This window comes from Pyrgilauda ruficollis, unplaced genomic scaffold (genome assembly GCF_017590135.1).
Source record: "Pyrgilauda ruficollis isolate IOZ18807 unplaced genomic scaffold, ASM1759013v1 scaffold29, whole genome shotgun sequence".
Taxonomy (NCBI): Eukaryota; Metazoa; Chordata; class Aves; order Passeriformes; family Passeridae; genus Pyrgilauda; species Pyrgilauda ruficollis.
The window spans coordinates 9,996,114-10,020,044 of NW_024524266.1; the positions used below are offsets into that span (position 1 = coordinate 9,996,114).

The 23,931-nt window shown below is 36.7% G+C and overlaps 1 protein-coding gene across 1 annotated transcript in view; it reads left to right on the forward strand.

Annotated features, from left to right (window-relative positions):
- Positions 1 to 23,931, forward strand: part of CDKL5 (cyclin dependent kinase like 5) — a 76,238-nt gene that overhangs the window by 15,987 nt on the left and 36,320 nt on the right. The window contains exons 3-6 of the mRNA XM_041472502.1: positions 11,476 to 11,521; positions 14,566 to 14,702; positions 17,654 to 17,774; positions 18,896 to 18,955. Of these exons, the coding sequence (XP_041328436.1) occupies positions 11,476 to 11,521; positions 14,566 to 14,702; positions 17,654 to 17,774; positions 18,896 to 18,955 (364 nt within the window). The remainder of the gene's footprint in view (positions 1 to 11,475; positions 11,522 to 14,565; positions 14,703 to 17,653; positions 17,775 to 18,895; positions 18,956 to 23,931) is intronic.

Here is a 23,931-nt window from a genome sequence, read left to right on the forward strand (position 1 = left end):
ATACCCACGCAGTTGTCACACAGCTGTCAGCTTCTAGTATTTGAGATGGCATAGCTAGTAACCTGTTGCCTTCATCCCCCGTGCATACCAGAACACAGTGGAATGAGACTCATCTGTGGTTTTAGTGGGTTTGCAGCTATTTCTGAATTCTCACCATTCCTCTGCTTTCGGTTAAATTGGGTTCCACTAAAATTTTAATGTTCACAGATTCATTTATTTGTTATGCTGCTTTGAACACTAACTTCTCAGTCGAGGTGCCTTACCCCAGTTTTCTTTTCCAATCTGTTCTCAGGCTGCATTTGTCTGCCTTCTTTGCCCAGTTTCTCTAGCCCATGTATTCCCTGGCCCTTAGCTCTTCACTCTGCACTTTTTTATCCTCTCTCCCCACTTAGTGTTTCCAGTGTTTGTGATAATAAACTCGGTGAGATCACGACGCTTTTCCTTCCCCTTTTTCCAAGAAGTATTTGTTTGTCATGCTTGGGCAAACTTTCACAGTGAAGTTAAATTCTGTGTGGTTATCCTTTTTTTTTTTTCTCCTGGCTCAAAAGTACATGTGTTGTGTGTAAGATGTAAAAGGGCAACATGTTAGTCTTACTGGTAGGGACAGTTTTTGCTAGAAGAGCTTTTTTTAGCTCTTCTAATTCCCAGAATTTCTGTGATGTTATGACATTTTCTCTCCTTGTTGAAATATAAGGGAAGATATACTGATCTGGCCACTGCTTTTCAGATGCTGAAGAAACTGTCTGAAGTAAGTCCTCTTTCTTGATTTAGCTCCTAAATCAAGCTGAAATTTCATCTGCAGAAAACGCTATTTTTATGAAAACTTAGCTGCCATTTCTTCTTCATCTGTTAGTAGTAGCAGAAATCTTCCTTGGATGCAGATTCCTTTATTTCCACATGTATGGTCGGCTTCTCAAGTTAGCTAAATTACCATGCAGCGTGTGTAGAGGCAGCCCTCCTGTTCCCTTGACCTCTGCAGCAGTGATCAGGAGGTGTTTGAGGTATGAATTTTGCCTGCTGTCTTTCTTTTAAGCAGTTTGGAATAAATTTTAATCTTAATGCTCTTCTATGAAGAAGAGAAAATCTCTAGAAGGAATGCACTTTTAGATGCTTCACAGATAAAAATGGCAGTTTTCTTAGAAGGCAAGAATTTCTCTCTTACTTTCCAGAGAGTGCATTGTCTGTATAATCCCAGACAAGAAAAGCCTTTTTTTTTAATCTGCAAACCTGAGTGTAGAAACTTTGAGAAGAAATTAGGGTCTCCACTTAAATACCCATCAATATACAGATTGGAAAAAGCTCCTGAAATTTAATTTGCTTTGGTATGAGGATAATGTCAACAAAAATATTTATTGATGAAAAAGACCTAGAGAGCAAAAAGATGTCTTGCATATGTCACAAAATCATTACAGGCAGAGGAGGGTATTGTTTTCTTTCTGTAATGCTGTTGTCTAATGTGAACTGAAGCTTGAAAATACAAGTGGCATTTCCTGTTCAAATTTATCATTCCCTGGAGAACAACACAAAAAATATTCTCATTAAAGATCTGAAATAAGTGAAAGGGAATGACAGATTCCTAGGGTTAATGCAGACATCTATGAAATGTTCCATAGCCAAACCTAACAATGAGCTGACACCAAAATACCAACAACGATGGTTATGTCAGGTAACACCTTTTACATACCAAATTGCATGAAGAAGACAGGGTTACAGTGTTACACTAATTTGTGCGCCCAAAATGTGAGGAGGAAAACTTTTCAGTTTAAAACTTTATTTTATTTTATTTTATGTTGTGTTATTTTATTTTATTTTTAATTGGAGGCACGAAACATAAAAGCTGAATTCTAGACAGGAAGACCATTGTAGCTTAGGCTTTCCCCCAGATGTGGCGTGCTTACCATTACTAACTAATTAATGTATTAAAACCAAAAATAACCTTTACCTTGGCTCTTGCTTTTGTTCCAAAACAGATCTGGAAGGTCTGCCTGGTATCTGAATAGGCAGATGCCACCTCTGGTTCTTTAAGGCCCAGAATACAGAGGAGTTGTTGCTGCCATTTGCACTTGAGAGGTGTTAAAGTTGGGGCAAACCTTGTCTCTACTTGTGCGCATGGAAATGACAGTAGCTGCTGCTATGTTTAGGTGTTTTTCCTTCAGCACTGAGAGCCAATTTTTTTCTAACATAGTGTTAAGCTGAGTTATCTAAGTTTGAGAAATCCTGTTGTAGCTTGCACACTAAAACAAAACTTTAGTTGGTATATAAAAATTGTTAACATAGAATTAATAGTGGTACTTTATGATGGATGGATGGATGGATGGATGGATGGATGGATGGATGGATGGATGAGTACAGACATTTCAGAAAAGATGAGCTCAAAAGAAGGGGGAGTGACATTTCTCTTTGTGGGAAAGAGTGTCCCAGACGTATGGTGGTATTTTCTGGGATGGTGTGATGGCCCACTCTTAGGAGAAAAGTGGGTCACAGCAGATGGATGATAGTGTGGCTGAGACCCTGTGGTTCAGAGTTAGAGGTGAGACCAGAAACTGTGGCATTATTTTGGGTTTTTGCTGTAGACCAGCTGATCAAAGTGAAAAAATGGGCAAAGCCTTTTTTACACAGCTGGTGATGTTTCTGAAATACTTGTTTTTCGGGGGGGGGGGAACTCTGACCCTTGTTTTCAGGGGGGACTTTAACTTCCCTGGCATTTCTTGTCCAGGCAGTGTGGTGGGATGTAAGCAGTCCCAGAGATTTCTGGAGGGTATCAAGGAAATTTCTTGATGCAGGTAATGGAAAGACCAGGCAGATTATTAGAATAATTTGCCACAGTGTTTGCATAATAGTGGAGCTCAAGATCATGAGTACATTGAGGAGAAAATGTTAGAAAGTACAGACCTTGAATAGAGAGTATTCCAAAAACAGATAGGTGGGAGATTTCAAGGGAGGCAACTCTAAAAGGCCTCTCTGACATTCCCACGTGTGTCTTGCAGATACCTCAGCAATCTTAAATGCTACTTAGATGCTCATGTTTAGGCTGCTGAATCATGACTGGAGTGACTGATCAATGTAGAGCTCTTAGAAGTTTGAACACACAACTCACATACAGGGATCTGAATATGGATGTCTTGATCTGAAACTGAATTTCATATGAAGAGTTTCAGCCTCAGAAACCTGCTTGACAAGTTTGCCTTTGGTTCACAGTAGGTCTTGTTTTACAGTTAAAAGAAAATGCCTGCCATGTTGTTGATGAGAAAAAAGACAAGCCCCAAAAATTTTAAATGTGAAAGTACCATATAAAAATAAATTGTATCCACTGCAGAAATAAAGATTTCAAAACTAAAGCTTGAGGTGTGATTAACTTCAGAATTTCAGCCAATCATGCTGAAACTATTTTGACTTTGAGACTTAGGATAACAACACTGAGGACTTTGGCAATGATATATTTTTTTTAATAAACAACCAACCAGCCAAAGTAACTATTTTCTAATAAGTTCTACCTACTCTTGAGTTACAAGGTGCCCAGGAAAGGAGCATTGCATTATAATAACAAAAACAAAAAACAAACAAAAAAAAAAAAAAAACCAAAAAAAAACACAACAACAACAAAAAAAAAAGGAATTCAATGTAATTATAAATACCTTGTTAACCTCTGAATCTATGGAGTCAGTGATATCTTAAAGGAAGCCATGAAGGTAATATAGTTTGTCTTACTGCATTTTCTACTTTGTTATCGCTTGCATTACAAGTGTCAAGATTATGCTGTAAAAAGTAATTAAATAATGCTGGTATCTGCCAATGCAGTATCATGCTATTTATAAATAACTTTCATTTTCACAATTTCCAGTGTTAACAGACAAAAACAAACAAAAAATCCCCAAACCAAACAAACAAACAAAACCGCACCAAGACTGAGGTTTGAAACTGAAATTACTATTACTGACATTTCTGCATTGGAAGAATTTTATAGATGTGTACTGAATTTGGTTTCTATTTTACGTCCATGGCTTGGATTAAACAATACTGTCAAATTGTAAAATTACATGGATTAGTGCTACAGCAGAATGAAATGAAACACAGATTATTTTTTAAATTGCTAAAATAGTACTAGTTTATCATGAAAAGCTAGAATAGCTACTATTTATAGTGTTTAAAGCTGTTTTTTATTCCAGATCCTATTCATTACATTATTGTACACATTCTTTGGAGATGCATATTTGCTTGGAGAAAATTGTGAATGAATATGAAAAATCCAATTGGAAAAATGGAAGTTCTGATGCTAACCACTATCATCAGCCCAATAGCTGGTAGAAAATACTGAGTGGGAAATACTTCCTTTCAAGTGTTCTTTTCAGGGTAGTATTTGCACCCTAAATCAGTAGACTGCAAGTCTTGAAGAATGTAAAATGCATGCGTTGTAGTGCATTCCTTAGGATTCAGGTGTGCCTCTTCACAACTGCTCAAAGCAGAATCAGCTACAGCATGTTGCTCCAAATCTCATCCTGGTGGATTTTGAATGCCTTGAAGGCTATTCAGAGCATCCCTAGAAATGGGGACATTCAAAATCAGCAGAAGTGCCTTCCAGCCCCAGCTGTCCTGTGAGCCTGTAAACTTCCTGCAGGCTGGGGAGCCCCTGGCATCAGCATCATTGTCACTCCAGCCTGCCACTGGGGCTGGAGCCCCAGCCTGGGAGTCCATGGACACAGATGGGCCACTCATTTGGCTTGTGGATTCATCTGGTAATTGGATGAGAAAAGCCTTCTGTTTAGGACTGCCTTCTACTACACTTGGTTTAAAACAAATAAGGAAGGTTGGTAAAGCGAGCGTTTGTTCATGACATCTGAACAAACAGTAAAGTTGTTGCAAGTTTTTCTGAAGGACATGGATAAAGAAATCACAGAAGCTGTTTCAATCTGCATGTTTGTTTTTGTTTTTTTGTTTTTTTTTTAAAGTCTCTTTCCATCATTACCTGCACTTACTGGTAGTTTCCTGTCAAACTTGTAGCTGAAGGTTTCAGCCTTTTCTTGTGCTTCTTTCCTTGGTGAAATAGCTGAGCTTATATGGCTGTTCCCCTTGAAAATCTTTTAGAGTGGTTTAAGCTTTCCCTAGTCCTCTTGTTCTTCCTCAGGAGACAGTGTGACCATCTTCCCAAAAGTAGCACATCGAATATAGAACTCTTTGTTCCATTAGGAGTCTTCCCCTGCACTTAGATGGTTAGTAAATAACATTCTGCTTTCAAGAGATAAAAAATTGATTTGTGGTGATTCACTCTAGGTGCTTCTTCTCAAGTAAACTCTTAACATATATGTGTTGGAAAAATTCTAAGCAATTTTCCAGTAAATAAAGGCATTGTGATAACTCAGACATTCTGTTCTGTCATTATTTACAGAAGACTCTGTCTCTTCCTAAAAATAAATAGGACTTTTATATTAGAAAGTAATTTCCTGAAAGTTCTCCTATGCTAAGAGTTATATTGCTTAGATAAACCAAGTGTGAGGGTTTTACCTGATAAACAGAAGAATTTCAATTTTCTCAAGGGAGAAATAGAAGGTTGAAACAGTGAAGCATCTCTTGAGGGAAATTCTCTAAAGTTTTTTAGGTGTAGAAGAAGACACAATATGCTGTGGCTTTATACTGTCAAACTGTTTGAAAAAAGAAATTGTGTCATCTTGCACATCTTTCTCTGTAGAGAATATTTTAAGGTACTCCACTAGATTTTGAAAGTAATTGCCAGCAAAATTGCCAGCACGTAATGTCAGAAGAGTTGAGACAGCAGGAAGTTGTGTTTCAGTCTTAGTGCTGTCTAAAGATGGTGGTGGTTTAAGGCAGAATGCAGATGGAGTCAGGACAGTGTCAGGGCAGTGACTTAAGGACCTGGCATAATTGCAGGTAACGATGCCTGTGACCTTTCAGAACATGGATTGCTTGGCTTAGTTTAAAATCTTCCACAATTACAAATGTCACATTTATGATACATTGATCTGACCAAAATGCTAATATTTTATGTTCCTGTTTTGAGAGTAAATTTGAAAAAATATTTGGCTGGGTTTTTTTTAAGCTTCATTTTAGCAACTTGTGAAAAATACTTTACCATCTTGTAATGGTTTTCTGGGCTTTTGTTGCCTTGCGGCTGACTGCTTAATGTTGTGGGATTTTTCAAAATCAAGATTATTGAAAAATCTGTTCTAAATACTTTAATGTTGTAGAACATATTATGCAATGTTTATGCAATTTAGAGTAAAATTGTACTACTTTGTTCTGAAAAGACATTAGCCATTGGATATGTTTGGCTGCATTTTGTTCATTTTTTTTTTAATGTGTGTCTTTGTTGTGGCAAACTAAATTGTATAAATGTAATAATGGATCAGTGAGGATCAAACCAGATTATTCTCACTTCTAAATAATTTTTCTGAAATGTGAATGCTCTCTGTGTGTAGAGAATGCAAATTGACTTAACTTCTTCTAAGAGACTTTGAGTTTGGGCCTAAACAGCCTCACACTTGTACAGATGAAAATGATGAGCCAACCACAGAACATGCCATATCATATTTTATTGTTTCACTTAATACATCAGTGTAAAACCCTGATGTGATGTACTAAATAGTGCTTGAGCAGCACCACCTGAGTAAAGGCAGCAATATGCTGCTTGTGCATGGGATGTGCTCAGCGTTGACTGCTGCTGTCTCTGCTCACATTTGTTGATACTTATAAACATTTGTTCTTTCAGTTGCTTAAAAATTCCATGCTTGAGAAATTCTTGTACAGGGTGAGGCAGTAAAATTAGAGGTGAACAATGCCACTTTCAGAAGGTCAGTCTTACCTATTTTTCAGCAATCTTGTTGTGTACCTGTGCTTTGTGTCAGATTTTCCATGATTTGCAAAAGAAAAAGGAAACTAACAGAAACTTTGAAATAAAATAGGGACAAACATTTAAAAAGATTTTTTTGTAACATGACATTTTCAAGACTAGGATATGCTTTCTCTTTCCAGACAATAATGGTTGTAGTTTTAAGATCTTGATTTATGCTAAGCAGCATCTTTTTCCTTGAGTACTCCCATCAAGGATCTCTCAAGAAAACAACAGAGATACATCACTCTGCTGTTCTGACACTTGTGTTTTGTGCTATATATAGTTACATAAAATGAAAGTGACTTCTGTCATATAAATTTTGTAGAGACAGTGGAAAAATAGAGGACCTCTGTCCTTTAAATGAGATAAAATTAAATGGTTTTGAATTAGGAACTCCTCTGGTTTGATAGTGGTGACAGGAAACAGCAGCTATGACAATCTTGTGAGGAAACCTCGGAGAGAAACTTGGGGGTGGCAAGGAGCACAGCAGTGAAAATGCTCAGCTCTCATAGTCCTGCTCTCCTCTGTGGTTCAATGGGCACTTGGTAAGGCATGTGTTTTCTCCAGAGGCAATTCCCACAGATATTTCGAGGTATAGGACAGGACTGAGCCCCAATATGAAGTGATTCCTCTCTCCAGGAATTTTCCCATGAGCAGGTATCTCCTCTCTATCACTATATTTATATGTGAAGGAAATTAAACAGAAATTTTTGTCTTAGCCTCATTAAAATACATTTGCAGGTTTGTACATGAAGAGACATATTTTGCCCCATTTTAGACACATGTAATCATGTAGTCTGAATAACCAGTCCCTGTACATCCTTAACTTTTACACGAAGTCTTTTCAGTAATATTCATCTATTGTTGTATGTTTAATTGTAAAACTGTGTTCTTCCTGTAGTTTTATAACACAAGGTGTTTGTAATATACATGCTCAATAATCAGAGGTAATGCCAGTGTTAAGAGAGATTCGACTTCTGTGTTTGCAAATTTGCTTTTGTTGTAAAGTCAAATATTGAGGCCAGAATTTCTTTGTTAGAACATGGTAATGAGGTGCTTAGTAATAGATGTAGCTGAGAGTACAGCTAAGGAAACTCAAATTTTCCTACTTCGTGATATAAACTGGTAGTAGTAAGTAGTAGAGATCAGAAAGGGTTATGTGAGTTTTTTCTTTTTTTGACATTCGCTGAAGGCAAGCACTGAATCAACTAGTACCAGCTTATCTACCTAGGTGATGCCTTTAATTGTCAATGAAGATTTTCATGCTAGGAGTTGGATTCTGAGCTGTCCTATAAGTAGGTTTCCACAATCAGTCTGAACATTGTTTTCAGTACTGTCCTGTTTCATAGTACAGTCTTGAAAAAACACCCCTTGAAATGCAAAAAAATACATTTTAGTGAATGACAGTTCTATTTGGGAGAATTCCAATTTAGCCTGTTTTAGAAGAGCGGAAAACCAGATTTACAAAAGAGCTCAGATCTCCAAAATGTCTTTTAAATAGATGCTTAAGTGACAAAGTCTAAATGCAATCTGTAAAGAACCTTTCAGATTTTCCCAGAAGTCTGAATTATCACTATTGAATTTCTTAATTTCTCTTAATTCCTCTGCTTTTCTTTGTATCCCCTGTTCTGTCCATCTTCTCAGGGCTCAGCAATGTGGTGTCTGCTTGCTTTACACCAAGTGCCCGTCAGTATTTGTTTGAAATTTCAGGTTTGGCCTCTGTCTGACCAGCAAGTCTCTCCTAATCCAGAAGGGGTATTTTTACCACCTCTATTATATGCCCACTGTATTCATCCATATACAAAATTTATTCCATGTTTTCAATTCTGTATTAGCTTATGTTAATGAAAGTTATCTGCAATTGCTGATTGCTTTGCACAGTCTACATGTGCTGCTGACTTGCAACATCATACAGGGTACAGGAGACTGAGTTCTTGCTGGTTCCTTCCCCAAGGAAGAATATTCTGTATACAGATGATAAATTTGAGACAATTTTTTTAAAATTTCCTCTTTTTATGTCTTGCATTTCTTTCTTAAAATTTGGTGGAAACCGGACATCTAGTTCAAAATTAGTAGAAGTAATGAAAATAGAGGAACAGGGCATTTCACATAGGTTCTTTCATTTGAAACTAGTTTAAAATTATGAGAGGTGCCTATTTTTTATGTCACTTCATATAAACCATTTAGTTATTTTAAAGCATGTGAGCAAGAGTTGAGAAATGTGCACTTGGCTGCAGTTTTCTCTTCTGTCAGATGGAACACCCCTTTTGGAGGTGTTCTGCTTCATAGGGAAGTTACAGACTTTTTGTAAAGCAGGTGAAATGTATTTAAAATCTGTGCATAGTAATCTTCAGTGCCTTTGGCTTGGCTGCTTCACCAGTAGCGCATTCCTAGAGAATATAACATGCATAGGATGAAATTCTCTGAGAAACCTAGACAAGAATGTTTCTTGCTGAGATGGAACATGATGTTACTAGACCAGCTCCTTAAAGCACATACTGTCTAGTCTCATTCTGCTGTTGTTTCACTTCAGGTTATTTAAATATTATTTGTTGGGGTTTTTTTTAAAGATAGGGAAAGTGTCATGTATAACTTCTTAAGTGCTTATGACACCATTCATTATCATTTCACTGGTTTAATGAAATAATAGAAGTCACAAAGCTGTGTAAATGAAAATTTCTTAAATGTTAGATTTTTTTGAACTCTTCAGGTAATTTTCTCATCCCTGTTTCTGAGGATTTTCTGTTCCTTTTATTCCTAGAATCACTCATGCTTTAAGTACTGTGTATAGTTAGAATCCTCCAGGATGTTTGATAGCATATCTTACCCAAGTCTTTGAAAGACCTTGACTCAAGAGATTTTAAAACTTAATTTCCAAAGTAATCACATCCAGTGTAATCAGGATATGGCAGAGAAGCCGTGTGGACTAGTTTTCTTGAATGAATCAGAATTGCTGTCTGCGTGAAGATACATGTTTCAACTCCTATATTTCTTTCAGTGTACTTAGCTATTACTTTGACAATAAAACACAGCCTTTTTGTGGTAGCTGAAACATCTAGAAATTTTTCTTTTACCTCATGTGAAATAGGCATGTAATAGTAATGGATAAATTTGGTTCATCTGTAAAGTGGTGTATGGAGGCTGTCTAAGCATAGGCATAATACAGTCAGCAGAGGCTTTTTAGGGCAGTGTTCCCTTACATTGTTCCTTACAGTGTTCCTTTTCTGAAAAACCTTTCAGTGGCTTAATTAGCCAGACCACCTACCAGTAGATACCAAAAGTCAAATAAACTAAATTTACTCAACCTCTTAATGTTCCTTCATAGTCCTAGTAACTATTGCTACTATTGCTAGAATTAGAATTAATAAATATAAAAATACTATAACTCAGTAGTAGAAATATAATTAGTAAAATAGGGTTTTTTGGTTTATTTCAGACCATTCTTTCTAGGTGCTTTTATTTTAATTGGGATCAGGTATTTTACAGGTTCATGTGTTACAATGATTTGAAATGAAAAATGGAATAAATGGTTGTGTTACTCAATAACTGGTTATGCACATGTCTTCAGGTATTCTAGAATGGCTTCATTTTTATTGCTGTCCTCCAATCTGGCCTTTGTATGCTATAAATAGTGGAATATTGCTGTTTGTTTTTTTTTAAAACTGTGATGTTTGGTAAAGGTGTGTAAGGTAGATCTAGCTCAACAAGTACTCAGGTAGCCTCCTGCCTGTCTGTTCACAAGCCCTTACCCCATGACTTTAAGGTTTGCTCTGCTGCTGAAGTTCACTGTCTGCATCCTTGAATGAACAGGCCTGAACTGGGCTACATCTGTTGGCTACCTTTTGTCCATGTGCTAAATGCATTCCTGCTCAGACAACGCGAGAAACTTAAGAGAAAAATGTGACCTATGATTTGGAGAGTAGAGAGTGCTAGAGGAATGCACAGGCAGGTGGACATTAGTAAGTTATCCCTTATGACTGTACAGTAAGCATGGTTGTACACTGCCACATGCAGTTACTGATGTCCATTTTGGATAAGTTTCCCTTAAGGTGACAAATTTTTAAAAGGAGGCACAGAGAAGCTACTTTCCTTATACTGTATTCTTTGTGGATGTTTGAACTTTGAAGCCCAAAAGCTTTTGGCAGCCAAAATCACAGGTCTAACTATAAACCTTAGCCACATACTGGCACAGTATTTTCAGTTCACCTCATAAAGATAAGCACCCATATCCATACTGTGGTTAGATAAAAGATTGCTAGAGCTTCAGAATAACTTAAGAAACAAGAGTCACAGGAAAACCACTTCAGAATATTTCACTGTTATAAGAATATTTCACTGTTATAAGACTATTTCACTGTTACAAGGTGTTGAAATAGGAACTTTTGGCATTTAACTCTATTGCTTTTGTACTGGGGATCCTAATTGTGACACATATCTGCTGCGTGTGGGTTTGTATTGCACTTGGCCTGATCGCTGAGGTATTTCCCAGATTTTCAATCAATTTTTTTTTGCATTGTTAAATTCCTTTTGGATACTTCTTTTTTTCTTTGTCTGATACTCAGGGGAAAAAAGGCAAGAGAAAATGTACAAAAAATCTTGCTCATTTCCATTTCTTTGCTTTTGTTTTACAGGAGACACATGAAATTGTGGCCATCAAGAAATTCAAAGACAGTGAAGGTAATCTTTTCCGCTGCATGATCTTTACTGACAATATAGTCAGTAACTATATTGTTAATATCTATTCAGTTAAAATGAGAAGTCTCATATAGCAAGATATGATTTTAGAAAGATAATGATTTATTAGCTCTGTAAATATTCAAGGCACTTGATGTTTCATACCTTCCTAGAGACTGCATTATACACTCTGTTTAGATAACTACATTTGATGCATCTGTCTTAATATGGATGAGATTGTGGTGCTGTACCTGGTAATAAGGTCTACCATTTGGAGATTGCATGTGACCAGAAAATGTAAGAAGTCCTCTTGTAATAGTGACTTGCAGAGTCCTTGGACTTTATCACCCTTCATATGTGAGAGAGGATCTAAATGTCAGGGCAACTTGAAATTGTAAATGGAGGAGACTGAAAGAAGTTCTTGAGAAGTTCAGTCACAGGAAGATAAATCTGGCAGCCCTCGAGGATCCATGGAGGGAGCTGGGTGGTGAGGCAGCAGTCTGTCCTCACTTCAGTGGGCTTCAGTCTCCTCAGGAAACTTGCTCTTTGCCCCTTCACAGCAGACCCCGAGTACTCTGCAGCGTTTCTGAGTTTGCTGAGAGGGAGGAAGAGCTAATTTCTGCAAGGATTAGTGTTGCTGGCAAAGAGGGTGGTGGAAGGCAGGATACACAGAAATTACTCTGAGTGCTCCGCACACATTCCTCACCAGCAGTAATAAACCCAAAGGACTGTACAAGACAAGGCTGGGTCTCTGCCCCACGCTTGTTGGGCTCAGGGAATCACCATGTCCTCTCATAGGCAGCGCTGGCAGTCAGCCATGAGAGCAGCTGTGTGCCTTGTGTGCATCAAAAGTCAGCCCTGAGCCCCAGAGACCTGCACAAACAAACAAACAGAAGCGTGAGCTGGGAGAGGAGTGATCCTGGTGGGATGCGGTGCTGCTGTGGTTTGCTGTGTACCGAGGCTTTAGCCAAGAGTTAGCAATTTTGTTTAAAGAAACAACAGTCACTTTATTTTAGCAAACTTTCTTTTTTTGCTATCCTACCCTATTTTTTTCCTGGTGGCCGTGAACAAGGGCTATATTTTTCAGTCAGTCAGACACAACAAAGTCTGATTTGCATCTTGTTTTGCACAGTGCAGTCTCTGCTTGGCAGATCATTTTCCCAAACACTTGAAGAGTATATTTGATAAATGTTTTAGCTCTGCTATTCAGAAATCTTTTAAAGCCCTGTAAAGGATGTAGAAGATAGTTTAATTGTAGTGATCATCTTGACCAGGTCACAAGAGCATCTCAGAACTGCTTTTTGGAAATTGCTGTGGCTTTTCAGTACAGATCCTAGGAAATAAATCTCAGTATTAAGCCCTAAACAGGATTATTGTATTAGCTTGTCTACCAAAAAATGAAAACAAAAAAAACAGCATTGCCATTAGGTCTGGCTTTCCAAGGGTATTACATAATATCAGTTTACATGACTGATGACTGCTTTTCTGATTTGTAGCTAGTTGTTTACGAGTTTCTGGAAATATGACAGAAGTTCTTTTGATGGATTTGATTCAGCCCATTTCACATCTGCCTTGTTAATATGGTAGTTCATTAGAAGTTTGAATATACTGTAATTGTTTCTATTGACATTTTTGTTTCACTGAATTTTTGCCGTTGTTTGACATATGAATACTAAATGTGCTGGAAAGTGACTGTCTTTTTTATAGATGAGATTATGCAATCAGGATGATGCAAGCCAACATCAAGCACTCAGTTTTAAAATGAAAAGATTTAGATTGCTCTAAATTATATATTTTTTAATCAAAACATTTGTGATTATAGTATTTTGTTTTCCTTCTCCCTCCTGCTGCACTTCAATTTTTTATTTTCCCCTATTTTCATCTATGATGATTAGTGCATTTGCATGACCAGTGTTATTCGCTCTCCCCTGCAAACATCTTCTGGCCTTTTGCCTTGGGAAAACAATTTCTCTTTCTTGTTTCTTCTTCCTCTGTCACTGTCTTTGTGGTACAAAACCTGCAAATGTGATTTAGTTTTGAATTTATGCAAGTATTTCCCGTTTAGTAACTCTCTGTTGTAGATAACAGTTCTAAGTGATTAAGTACGCTGTTTCTATGTGCATGAGCAAATTTACTGAATTAATGGATTTCATTTTACTAAATGAAAAATAAAACCTAATGTAGTCAGGTTTGCTTCACATATGGTTGCTAGTATCCTTTAGAACCTATTTAGTTCAGAGCCTCTTAATGATAAGCAGTGTATGAAGCATTAGTGAAGCGCTCCTCCATTCTTGAACACCTTTCAGACAATTAAATTGTCAAATCAGTTAAATGAAAATTGAATTTAATTAATGAAACAGTTAAATTTCTTGACTCCTTTGAATTAGATTCAAGACTTTGTTGCATCAAACTTACTTTGTTGCATCTTACTTACTCTGCTGCCTCCTGTGGCTGCTACACTGGTCTGGGGTTGCTGAATTTCCTTTGAAAGTCATGTGGGGAACACACAGAACTTAAAAATCTTCAGTCTTAAAATTTGTCACGGCTTTTGGAAAATAAAATTATTTCAGAATCAAATACATTTGTTTGGTATTGTTCAGAGATGAGCTTTGCATTCCAGTGTTTCTGCTGAGGACAACCTTCCCAGTGGTTAATGTGTGTGTTGTGTATTTGTGAGGTATAGCATGTACACACACATGAATGTTTTTTTTGAAGCATATTAGTTCCCTTCATAATAAAAAAAATATAGAAATGCAAGCAGTTTGTTTCTTATGACTTTCTCAGCCACAGAAAACCTTTATGGTAGTGATGGGAAATCTGTGAGGGTTGTATAATAAGCACAGTCATCATTTACCTCTCTTCCAATGCAGAAGTATGCAAACAACAGAGAGTCCACGCTGGAAAATAAGCTTTTTTTTCTCTCTGTAATGTCTAAAACCAGAGAATTTAATCAGTGGTTCAAAATAAATCTTTATAATGCTTTATACTTGGAGGGTTTGTTTTGTTTTTTAATCAGCTTGCTCTGTCACTTTTACTTCACACTCTAGAAAATGAAGAAGTCAAAGAAACCACTTTACGAGAGCTTAAAATGCTTCGCACTTTGAAACAGGAGAACATTGTGGAGCTGAAGGAAGCCTTCAGAAGAAGAGGAAAATTATACTTAGTTTTTGAATATGTGGAAAAAGTGAGTTGATTTTGTAGTATCCTTGCCGCAGTTTAATTATCAGCTTACTAAAAAATGTCTTTAAAATTGCTTTTTTTTTAAAAAAAAAAAATTAAGTTATCCTAATCTCTAAAGAGAAGCAGCAGAAACTTTAATGCAGTATGTTGTGAGACGGCATCACTGATTACTGTTGTGATTACTGATTTTTATGTCATGTGTTGGTATTTCTTTTTAAAAATTCTTCCATTTGTGAATGTCAGCATGTTAAAAATTATGCAGACTGGAATACATATGATTTGAATAAAAGTTTCCATCTGAACTCTTTAATCCAGTTTAATTGTAAAGCTGGGTAACTGTCCTGTTATGTTGTGTAATGAGTCTTGACGTAGTCTTTTAAACAAGATCACAGACTTTTGACCTTGGAATCTCTTTCAACTTTCTCCACCCTTCCCTGTTAAAAATAGGATTTGTTTGTGTATTTCTGTAACAAGGCCACTATCAATAGTTGCTTAGAGGGATTTGGCAAAGACCACTGTCATTAACTCCAATCCTGACCTCATTTTGAAACTATTCCAAAATTTCCTTAGATTGGCCTACTACTGCCAAGCATCCTGATCTGTTTCCAGGGAGAAGCAACCTAGAACAGCCTGGTTTTTTGTCATTTTTGCAACCTTCCTGATGAAGGTAGACTTTCCCATTGAATTCTAAACATTTAACATTTCTTCACGGAAACACTTAGATGGTGTTCAGATACACACAGTAAAAGAAAATGCAGGTTTAAATATGTCTATAGCCTTCATGGGATACTGTTCTTTTGACTGAAATTTTCATTTAATTTCCTGCCAGTGTGCTGTTGCACTCTAGCTGAGTGCTAGTCCTCTGCAGTCAATTTTCTCTCATCTAAAAATTTCTCACCCTAAATGCTTTCTCCTTTACGTCAAGTTGACAACTTATTTTGTCATATAACTTGACTACATAATGTGAGGTGACCTCTGTTAGCCCACAATTTGGCAGAAATCAGTTTTGGTCTTCACCAGCAGATCAGCAGCTTCTAATGTGGTGGATCTTACTTGGATTAACATTCAAAGCTTGACTTGTTTCACCCATGTTCATTGCAATTGTTCCAGACACATGAAATGTCTTTGGTCACACAGCAACTTAGAACGTATATTTAATTTTCTGTTGTAGTTGACTTGACTAAGCTATCTGGAGAAGTAGGTTTAAAGAACAGCATAAATAAAAGATATTTAATTGATCTGATAAGGGGTATATATTAAAAAATGGTTAATATCAGTAAAAACACCTGGCTGCAATATCTATCATTATTTATATCAGAATAAAATAATTTAGGTAATATAGGTTGGCATCATATCTAGTTTGTATGTAATGTCATTTCTGTATTAATGTTCACCTTCCTTTTCAGTTAAACTTTGAAGTAAATGAACATTTCTTATTTTCAGATACCTTAAGTAGTGTCACCCATAGTTTCTTTGAAGACCAGGATGTTTCTGAATTCTTTGGATGAGGGAAAAGTAGAAAGAATTAAATAAAATGTGGTGGAGTCGACTGATTTTTTTGTTTAACTGGTAATGAATACTGTCCTTCAGGGCATGTTAACTCTGCAATACTGAAACCCAGATTACTTAAATTCACATTTAGTCTAATCTCCTTTATTCATCATCCCCGTTGTTAATGTCTTCGTGTAGGATTATGTCATCCTGTGTTGATGCTATTATTTTGTTTTGTATTTGTAACACTAACTTCTTGACTTACTTACCCAGATCCACAGCCTTCTGTGTGGACAAGAATCTAACTAAAATCAATATGGTTTCTTAACAGAAAATGTCTTTCTTCAGATCTGAAGTGTGTTTGTAAGAAAACTCACACTCAAGCACATAAGTTCCAGTATTTACTCCCAAACTGCAAAACCTAGAAATGTTTTCAAATATCATCAAAATCTCTACTGTTCATTAAAACATCTTTCAAGCGAAACCTCAGAAATTTTACTTTGCAGCTAAAGAAAATGTTTGTCAAAGACAAGGTAAATTTACTTCTAATGAAAAATTTAAAAAATGCTCAGATTCATAGTTAAATGAGCTGTGTAATGCAATATAGCCAAAATATTACTATTTCGGTGTTCAGTAAATAAGACTTTTTTCCTCTCTTCAGTGGGCTGCTGCTGCCCATTATTATTTCAGAAATCAGCATACAAACTTCATTGTACTTCTAATTGTGCAAAATTAGAGACATCTGTTAGCATAATGGGCATCTAAGTGTTCTTTTTCAAAGAGGAAGTGTACTAGTATAAACAGTAAGTTTATTTTCTTTCCTATTTATATCCACAAAATAGTTGATATGGCGTAGTTGCTGTAGTGCCAAGATGTCCAAGATCACTATAACTGATCTGTAGCTATAGGGTACTCCCTATGCCCCTGTGAGGAATTTTTATATCTTTTACTCCATTTGCACTAAGAGGCTTGTGTTGTTTTACACCCATGCATGTACAGATACAGTGGGTGATTCATGGTGGCCCTGCAGTGTCGAAGTGGCAGAACCAACATAACGAAGAGAGCAGTGTGTTAAACCATTGCTGAGTATTTACAAAATGCTTTGATTTGCTAAACTTTTTGTATGGCCACACACCTGACCTGGTGTTTCTGTTTAAGCAGTGTTTTTTAACTAAATGACTTTCTAGGTGTTTCAGGGGAAGTGGTTTGATGACAGTCTTTTAAGGACTTATGGTATATTTGTGGTTCACCTTTTAGGATTATTGTCTTCGCAAGTGTTTTCTCCAGAATGAAAGCAGCTAGGAGAATGCTTATGGTTAAAATTCATTCCCTGAATGTTAAACTGCTGATTTTCCATTGCTGAGCTCTTTAGCCTAAATATGTTGCTTCAGAAGGCTGAAAGCATGTTGTCTTCCAGCAGCTATAGTATAGCTCTTTTAAATGATGTGTCTTTTAAACATTTAGAATATGCTTGAATTGCTAGAAGAAATGCCAAATGGAGTTCCACCAGAAAAAGTGAAAAGCTACATCTACCAGCTAATTAAAGCAATTCATTGGTGCCATAAGAATGATATTGTTCATAGAGGTAAGTGTGTACTTCTCCACATGAAATAAGGCCCTTTCTAAAGGGAAACATGTTACAGCTTGAAGTAATTTGCATTTAATATAAATATAAGCAATTGCTTTCTATCAACAGGAAAAAAATGTAAATTTGGCTGGGTCTTAAGTCTGCTGCATGGCTCCAGATCATTTTAAAATGAAATTCATCTACATAAAAAGTTTGCTGTCCACTATCTTTGGGAAGTGATAAGCACAGCAAACTGTAACTGCGGGAACAGACATTGTCTAAGGAAAAGGATTTTTTTTAAACATTTCATGGTGCTCAATCATTTCACTTTTGAATCTGACAATAGAAGAAAAATAACCTAAAATTAAAAACCTGGTCCCCCATGTTTTAGTTCTTAAGGCAGTTCGTCCCAGCTCCCTTGAGTTTCAGCTCTGTATATTTACTTTCTCCCTAAGCTTCAAGCACTTAGAGTACACATCTTGATTAATTACTTAATCTAGTTTTATGTAATTTATCCTGATTCAGTAAAATTGTATTTTGCTTTGTGACTTTGCAAGAGTAACATTTTTAATTAATATTTCCAATAAGATAAAATCCTTACATAGTGTGTTTTTTATATTTAAGACCAGCATGATTCTGAAAGTATTTTCAAAGTGTAATTTGAAAAATGTACCATGTGTATAATAGAGGAATGAAAAAAGGGCCTAAAACTGGGCAAGACACTTGTTCTAAAGAAATTACAAGAGGTGATCAAATGGTCATTATAATTGAAAATGTTGAGCACAACATACTTAATATTTTATTGGTTAACTGGGTAGTTGAATATCAGTCCTTTCTTTTATTTTGCCATATGAAATATGGATATTGGTTTTCTTCCCAGGAATATCTGTAAGCACATTTTATCTTTCCACATTTTGTTGGGAAACACTTTAGAAGACTTCAAAAGGCAGAAAATTAATTCTGCCTGTTCACAAACTGAATTGCTGGAAGCTGTTTCAGCAGTTGCTCTTGTAATGCTTCATTTATGATTGCATGAATATCTCTAAATAAGTTATAATGAAATAATATTTGTTGACAAAGTCCAAAATTGAGAGAAGTTAATAGCTTTTTTTTTCTTTCCACCCACTCTGATACTTCAGATATCAAGCCAGAGAATCTCTTAATAAGCCACAATGATGTTCTGAAGTTGTGTGACTTTGGTAAGTTTGGAAGATACCTGTTACTTATCTTTGTAAAGAAAATCTCTTGCAGTGCAGTTTTGCCTTATTTTGTAAGAGTTCTACAGTATGTACTGTTCAAAAGTCCTCAAGCAGTGAAAATTGATTACTGCTTCAGGTTTGGGGCTAGTATTTTAATTTTAAAGAATTCTGTTCTTAATTTGCATACTCTGTGAAATACCTGTGTTAACATGTCTGTAGAAACACTGCATTTCTCTCTTCCTGTGTTAGACAAGGTTTCTGCTTTTGATGTTGCTGAGGCTCATCTGAGAGGAGCACAGATGATGAGCTGATCAGGAGGCTGGCAAAACTATAGGTTTATCTGGCCTGTGTATTAAAAGAAAAGATAATTATTACTTGTTTAGTAAAGACACAGTAAACTTGTGCTTTCTATATCTTTTTTGAACCATTGGCTTTTGTGGAATGTTATGTGTGTAGTTATAGGTTTTTTGTTACCGTAACTAAGGAATCACATGTCCACCTGTGATTAATGACAGACTGACTGGAGGTCAGTCAGAGCTGTACATGTTAGGTTAACTCTGATGTTTCTTGACCTACCTGTTTAATGTCAGCTTTAAGGCTTTGAAGAATCACCACACAAGTACAAGGTGAACTTTGCCCATGTGAGTAATCCAAGAAGACAACAGGGCAGGACATTCTAACAATCTGTATTTTTACTCTAAATGCTACATAAACACAGAATAAAATATTGTTCCCTCTGAAAAGTTTACAGTTTGGCTTGGTAAATAAAAGCCGATTCCATAGTGTTACCCCAAGGGCACTTTTCAGTAAGAACAGTTTGAAAGCTGTCATTTCAAACCTCTGCAATTTTGAATGAAAAGAAGAACTGCTAACAAAATAAATCAAAATAGTTTCTAAGGAGGACAAGAAAGGTGTTTGTCATTTGCAGTGCTGCTTATTTCTTTTAATCCTAAAGGCATTTTTGCCTAAACATTCAGAAGCAATAACCACTCTAGGAAAAACCTTAAAATATTTGGTCCATGTAAGTTCTTTGAATTCAGTGTGAGGTACTGCACAGCTCTGACAGAACATCAGATACTCTTGTGTGGTGCCCCTGGTGCCTTTGCCATTTTGGCACGCACAGGCCTCCAGTCTGCACTGCTGGGGTAGCCCTCCCTCGCCTTACAGTGACTATCAGGGTCTTGCCCCTGCCAAGCAAACCCCAGTGAGGGACCAACCCACTGCCCTGTGCAGAGCTGAGCAGCCAACCCAGGCTGTGCCCTGCGCGGTGCACAGCCCGGTCTGGGCTAACCTCATCACAAGCAGGTACAGCCAGTGGGGGTAAGGAGCACGAGTGGGTCTTCATGGGAGCTGTGCACCCCACACGCCCTCCCTTCCTCCCTCCTCTTTTTTGGGTGAGGGATGTCCCTGGTTGAAAATAGTACCATTAGAGTTGTTACATGACATCAACTGACAAAACTTGTGTCAACATCCCCTGTGCAGCAGAATTGCAGGAAAATAAAAAGCCAGACAAATGGTATGGTCATGTTTTGGACACCAGTTTTTACACCAGATAGAGATGGTGTGAATTCTGCCAGCAGTGGTGCTCTGTGTGGTCTGTTGCCTTGCTCATGCTGTGTGCTTCAGCCGCGTTCTCTTTCTGCTCTTGGAAAAAATGTGCAATCACGGTGTACTCAGAGTGAGCAACATAATATCAAAGAAGGCAAACTGTTATGTATTTCTATGGTTCTTAATGTTCACGTGGGTTAGTTTTAATTTTAATTGGCCTTTCAGTTTTAGTTGAATTTACAATCCTGAGGAACTCTTGTAAGATGGAATCAGTTTTAATTTTTCAGTGTTATTACTAATTGACATAATTGCTAGTAGGTTAAGCTATTACTATAAAATACATGTCAGAATGGTGTTAACCACAAGTGTTTCCTGAATGTGCAGAGATTAGGATATAAGAATTTGCCTTGTAGTGTGATATGATATGCTAGTCTGACTACCTTGCTTAATTCATGCTTTGGAACACGGCTACTTGCCACATACAATGTCACATTTGTGATTACAAATACAAAAAAAAGGATAATGCATCCCTTTGCAATAGCCCAGTGGACAAAACCAGTTTGAACAGAAAAGATCGTAAATTTTTAATGAGATAGTTCTTCATAACCCTTGTGCCATGTGTTCTGTACATACTGTGCTAAATGAAATTGAGATTGGTTGTTGTGTTTGCCTGGACACATGTTGTGTGGGTGTCATTTCTGCCAATAGAAGTGGAAAAAGAGAACAGTACCAAGTGCCGATTACAGGAGATGCATCTGACTGTTGGAAATAATTCAGTTTTCTGACTAGTGTGTTTTGCTTTTTCAACACCAGGGCTTCAAAATTGCTTGTTTTAGCAACCTCTTAATTTCTGTATGGTGTGTAAGCATAGAAATTGTGAAACATGGGACTGGAAAAGACCTCAAGAAATCCTCTAGTTTTTCCACCTACTCAATAAAATGTCTGTGTCATTCTTGACAGGTGTTTGCTTAGTATATTCTTAAAATTCTGAATAATAGAGGTTCCCTAGTGTTTCTAGGCATCTATTAAAGTACTTACATGTTATTAAGATTAGAATGCTTTACCTTAAGTCCAAGTTAAATGTACCTTGTTTCTCTGTAAGAAACTGACAACCTCTTCCTTTTTTTTCTTACATCTTTTTCCTTGACATCTCTCCTACCATGTTCTGAGTTGTTTAAAATCCGTTCTTGAAATCTCTGATTTTGCTTATTTCTTTCTGCAGCATGATGCCTTTGCAAATGCTACTGTTTTCATAGCTGCTCTCACCCAAATCTACTATCTTCATCTTCTAATCTGTTCCTGCTTGCTGTTTAGAGTTGATCTAACCTCCCTAGCTTCCTTCTCTTATTTCTATATTCCTCATACCTCAGCACAATTTGGAAGAAGGAAAAATAAGCAAACTCCATCATAACCAAATATAATTGTTCCCTTAGAAAGATGTGTTTTCCTGAACTGTTAGTTCTCTCCATCATCTTTCTGCATGGTGTCACAGGGTCAGAGCAATACTGGATCCATACAATGCATCACCCAACAGTAAAGAGGTGACACAGAAGCTCATTATGATAACTTTGCTTTCGGTCTTGCCACATCAAATCCCTGCTGCACCTGGCCTGTAAAGTTAGGGGTTGATTTTTCAGGCTACATTAGCTGGTTTCTGGACATAATAGCTCCTGTCTGTGACCAAGTTCTGGTAGACTGGCCTGGAAGGAGGAGGATGAAACTTGGACCTGTTGATTCTTCCGATGCACAGGAGCTCATGTGCTACCAGGCTGGTGTGTTGCATCAGCACATCTATTTATTTCTATTATGTGACAACTTTTTTCCTTTCTCCCCCTCCTCCTTTCAGTCTGGGGTTTCCCACATTTTGACTGTCCCATTTCTTCGGTGTAGCTCCTGATTATCTTCCCTCTGTTCTTTAAGCACATGAATGAAAGATTTTCCACTGCCAAGATTAATCAGATAGCTCATAATTTGGAACAGAAATGGGGCTGCCTAAGCAGTTCTAAATATAGTAATATTTCAAAATTCAATCAATCCCGTGTTAGAAGTTTAAAAAAAGCAGTCCTTTCCAGCTTTTCTGCAGCAGCACCAGTAATGTTCCTTAGACTTTATGGGAACAGATATGAATTCTTATGTTCAAACAGCTTTGAAATATCCATTCCTCATCATACTCATCCCATCTTTTAGTTTACTAACACTTGAAGTTAGAGGTATCTTGCAAAAAATAACAGCTGTAACCTATGTCATTGACAAATGTATAATTGTTTTCTATGATCACTAGTCTAATAATAATAATAATAATAACTATCTGCATCCAAAGTTTTACTTCAACTTGTAGTGAATTAGTGTTCCACAGGGGTCAGTGAAATTGGGCTTCTTCACGCTAAGCTTTACACTTTCAGAATACTAAAAACAATTCAAAAATTTTCTTAAATTACAACATTACAAAACATAGTTGAATGGAAAAGGCAATTTTGGCAGCTTCTGCAAAGGAACTCAGATATAAAGAAATACATCTATTGCATTTAAGTAGCACTTATTGAGTCAGTAAATAAAGTTATGCCTTATTCTTCTGCAACTCTTTGGAATTTTTACTATTTCTTCATTGTTCATGCAATAATGGAAGGATTTAGTGATTTCACTGAAGGGAATTTTGAACTGTGTTTTAATGCCACATCCCAAAAAAAAAGCATTTTGGAAATGCTGCTTCTGCATTTCAGTCCCAAAAGTTTGTCTTACTTTGAGCTTTAGTGAGGAGCTGACACATGTGGAGTCTTGCTGCTGAGATCTGTCTGTCCTGTCTCACCTAACTGTTAATTATTTATTTGAAAACACTAAGACTTGATACTTTTTGAAAATAGTGCCAACATCTGTCCTGGAGTACTTCTACATGAAAAATCCAGTAACATTATTGTGGTGCTTGACTGACTTTTAGTGAATGGAGGAGAATGAAAATAAAATTTCAAATTATTCCTACAAACGCATTTTCCGGACACTTGTCCATTAGGACCAGCCAGTGGTCATAATTGTTACATCTTTGGACAGTAGGGACATTTTGGTACAATTGCAAAAAAGTATACATTTTAATTTATTTGTTATTTCTTAACAAAATTATATGGATGAAGAAGTTAATTTGGACATGCTTTCTGATCCTTGAAGAATTCATGAAGAACCTTATTGTGAACGTGATGCTAAAGCAGTTGAGAAGTCAAATATATGGAGTGAGCCAAGTGCGGATATAAACAGTTTTGCTGGTTTTCCTAGACTCCTACATTTTATAGTTTTGAGGAGATGACCATTTTCCTTGCCAAGCCTGGGAGGTAATGTCCTTAGATGAGAATAATATGTCATTTTTTGACCAGTTTAAAAAATCAAAGACAGTAGTAATTAGGATCAATGAGCAGAAGAGTCTAGTACACATGCATATG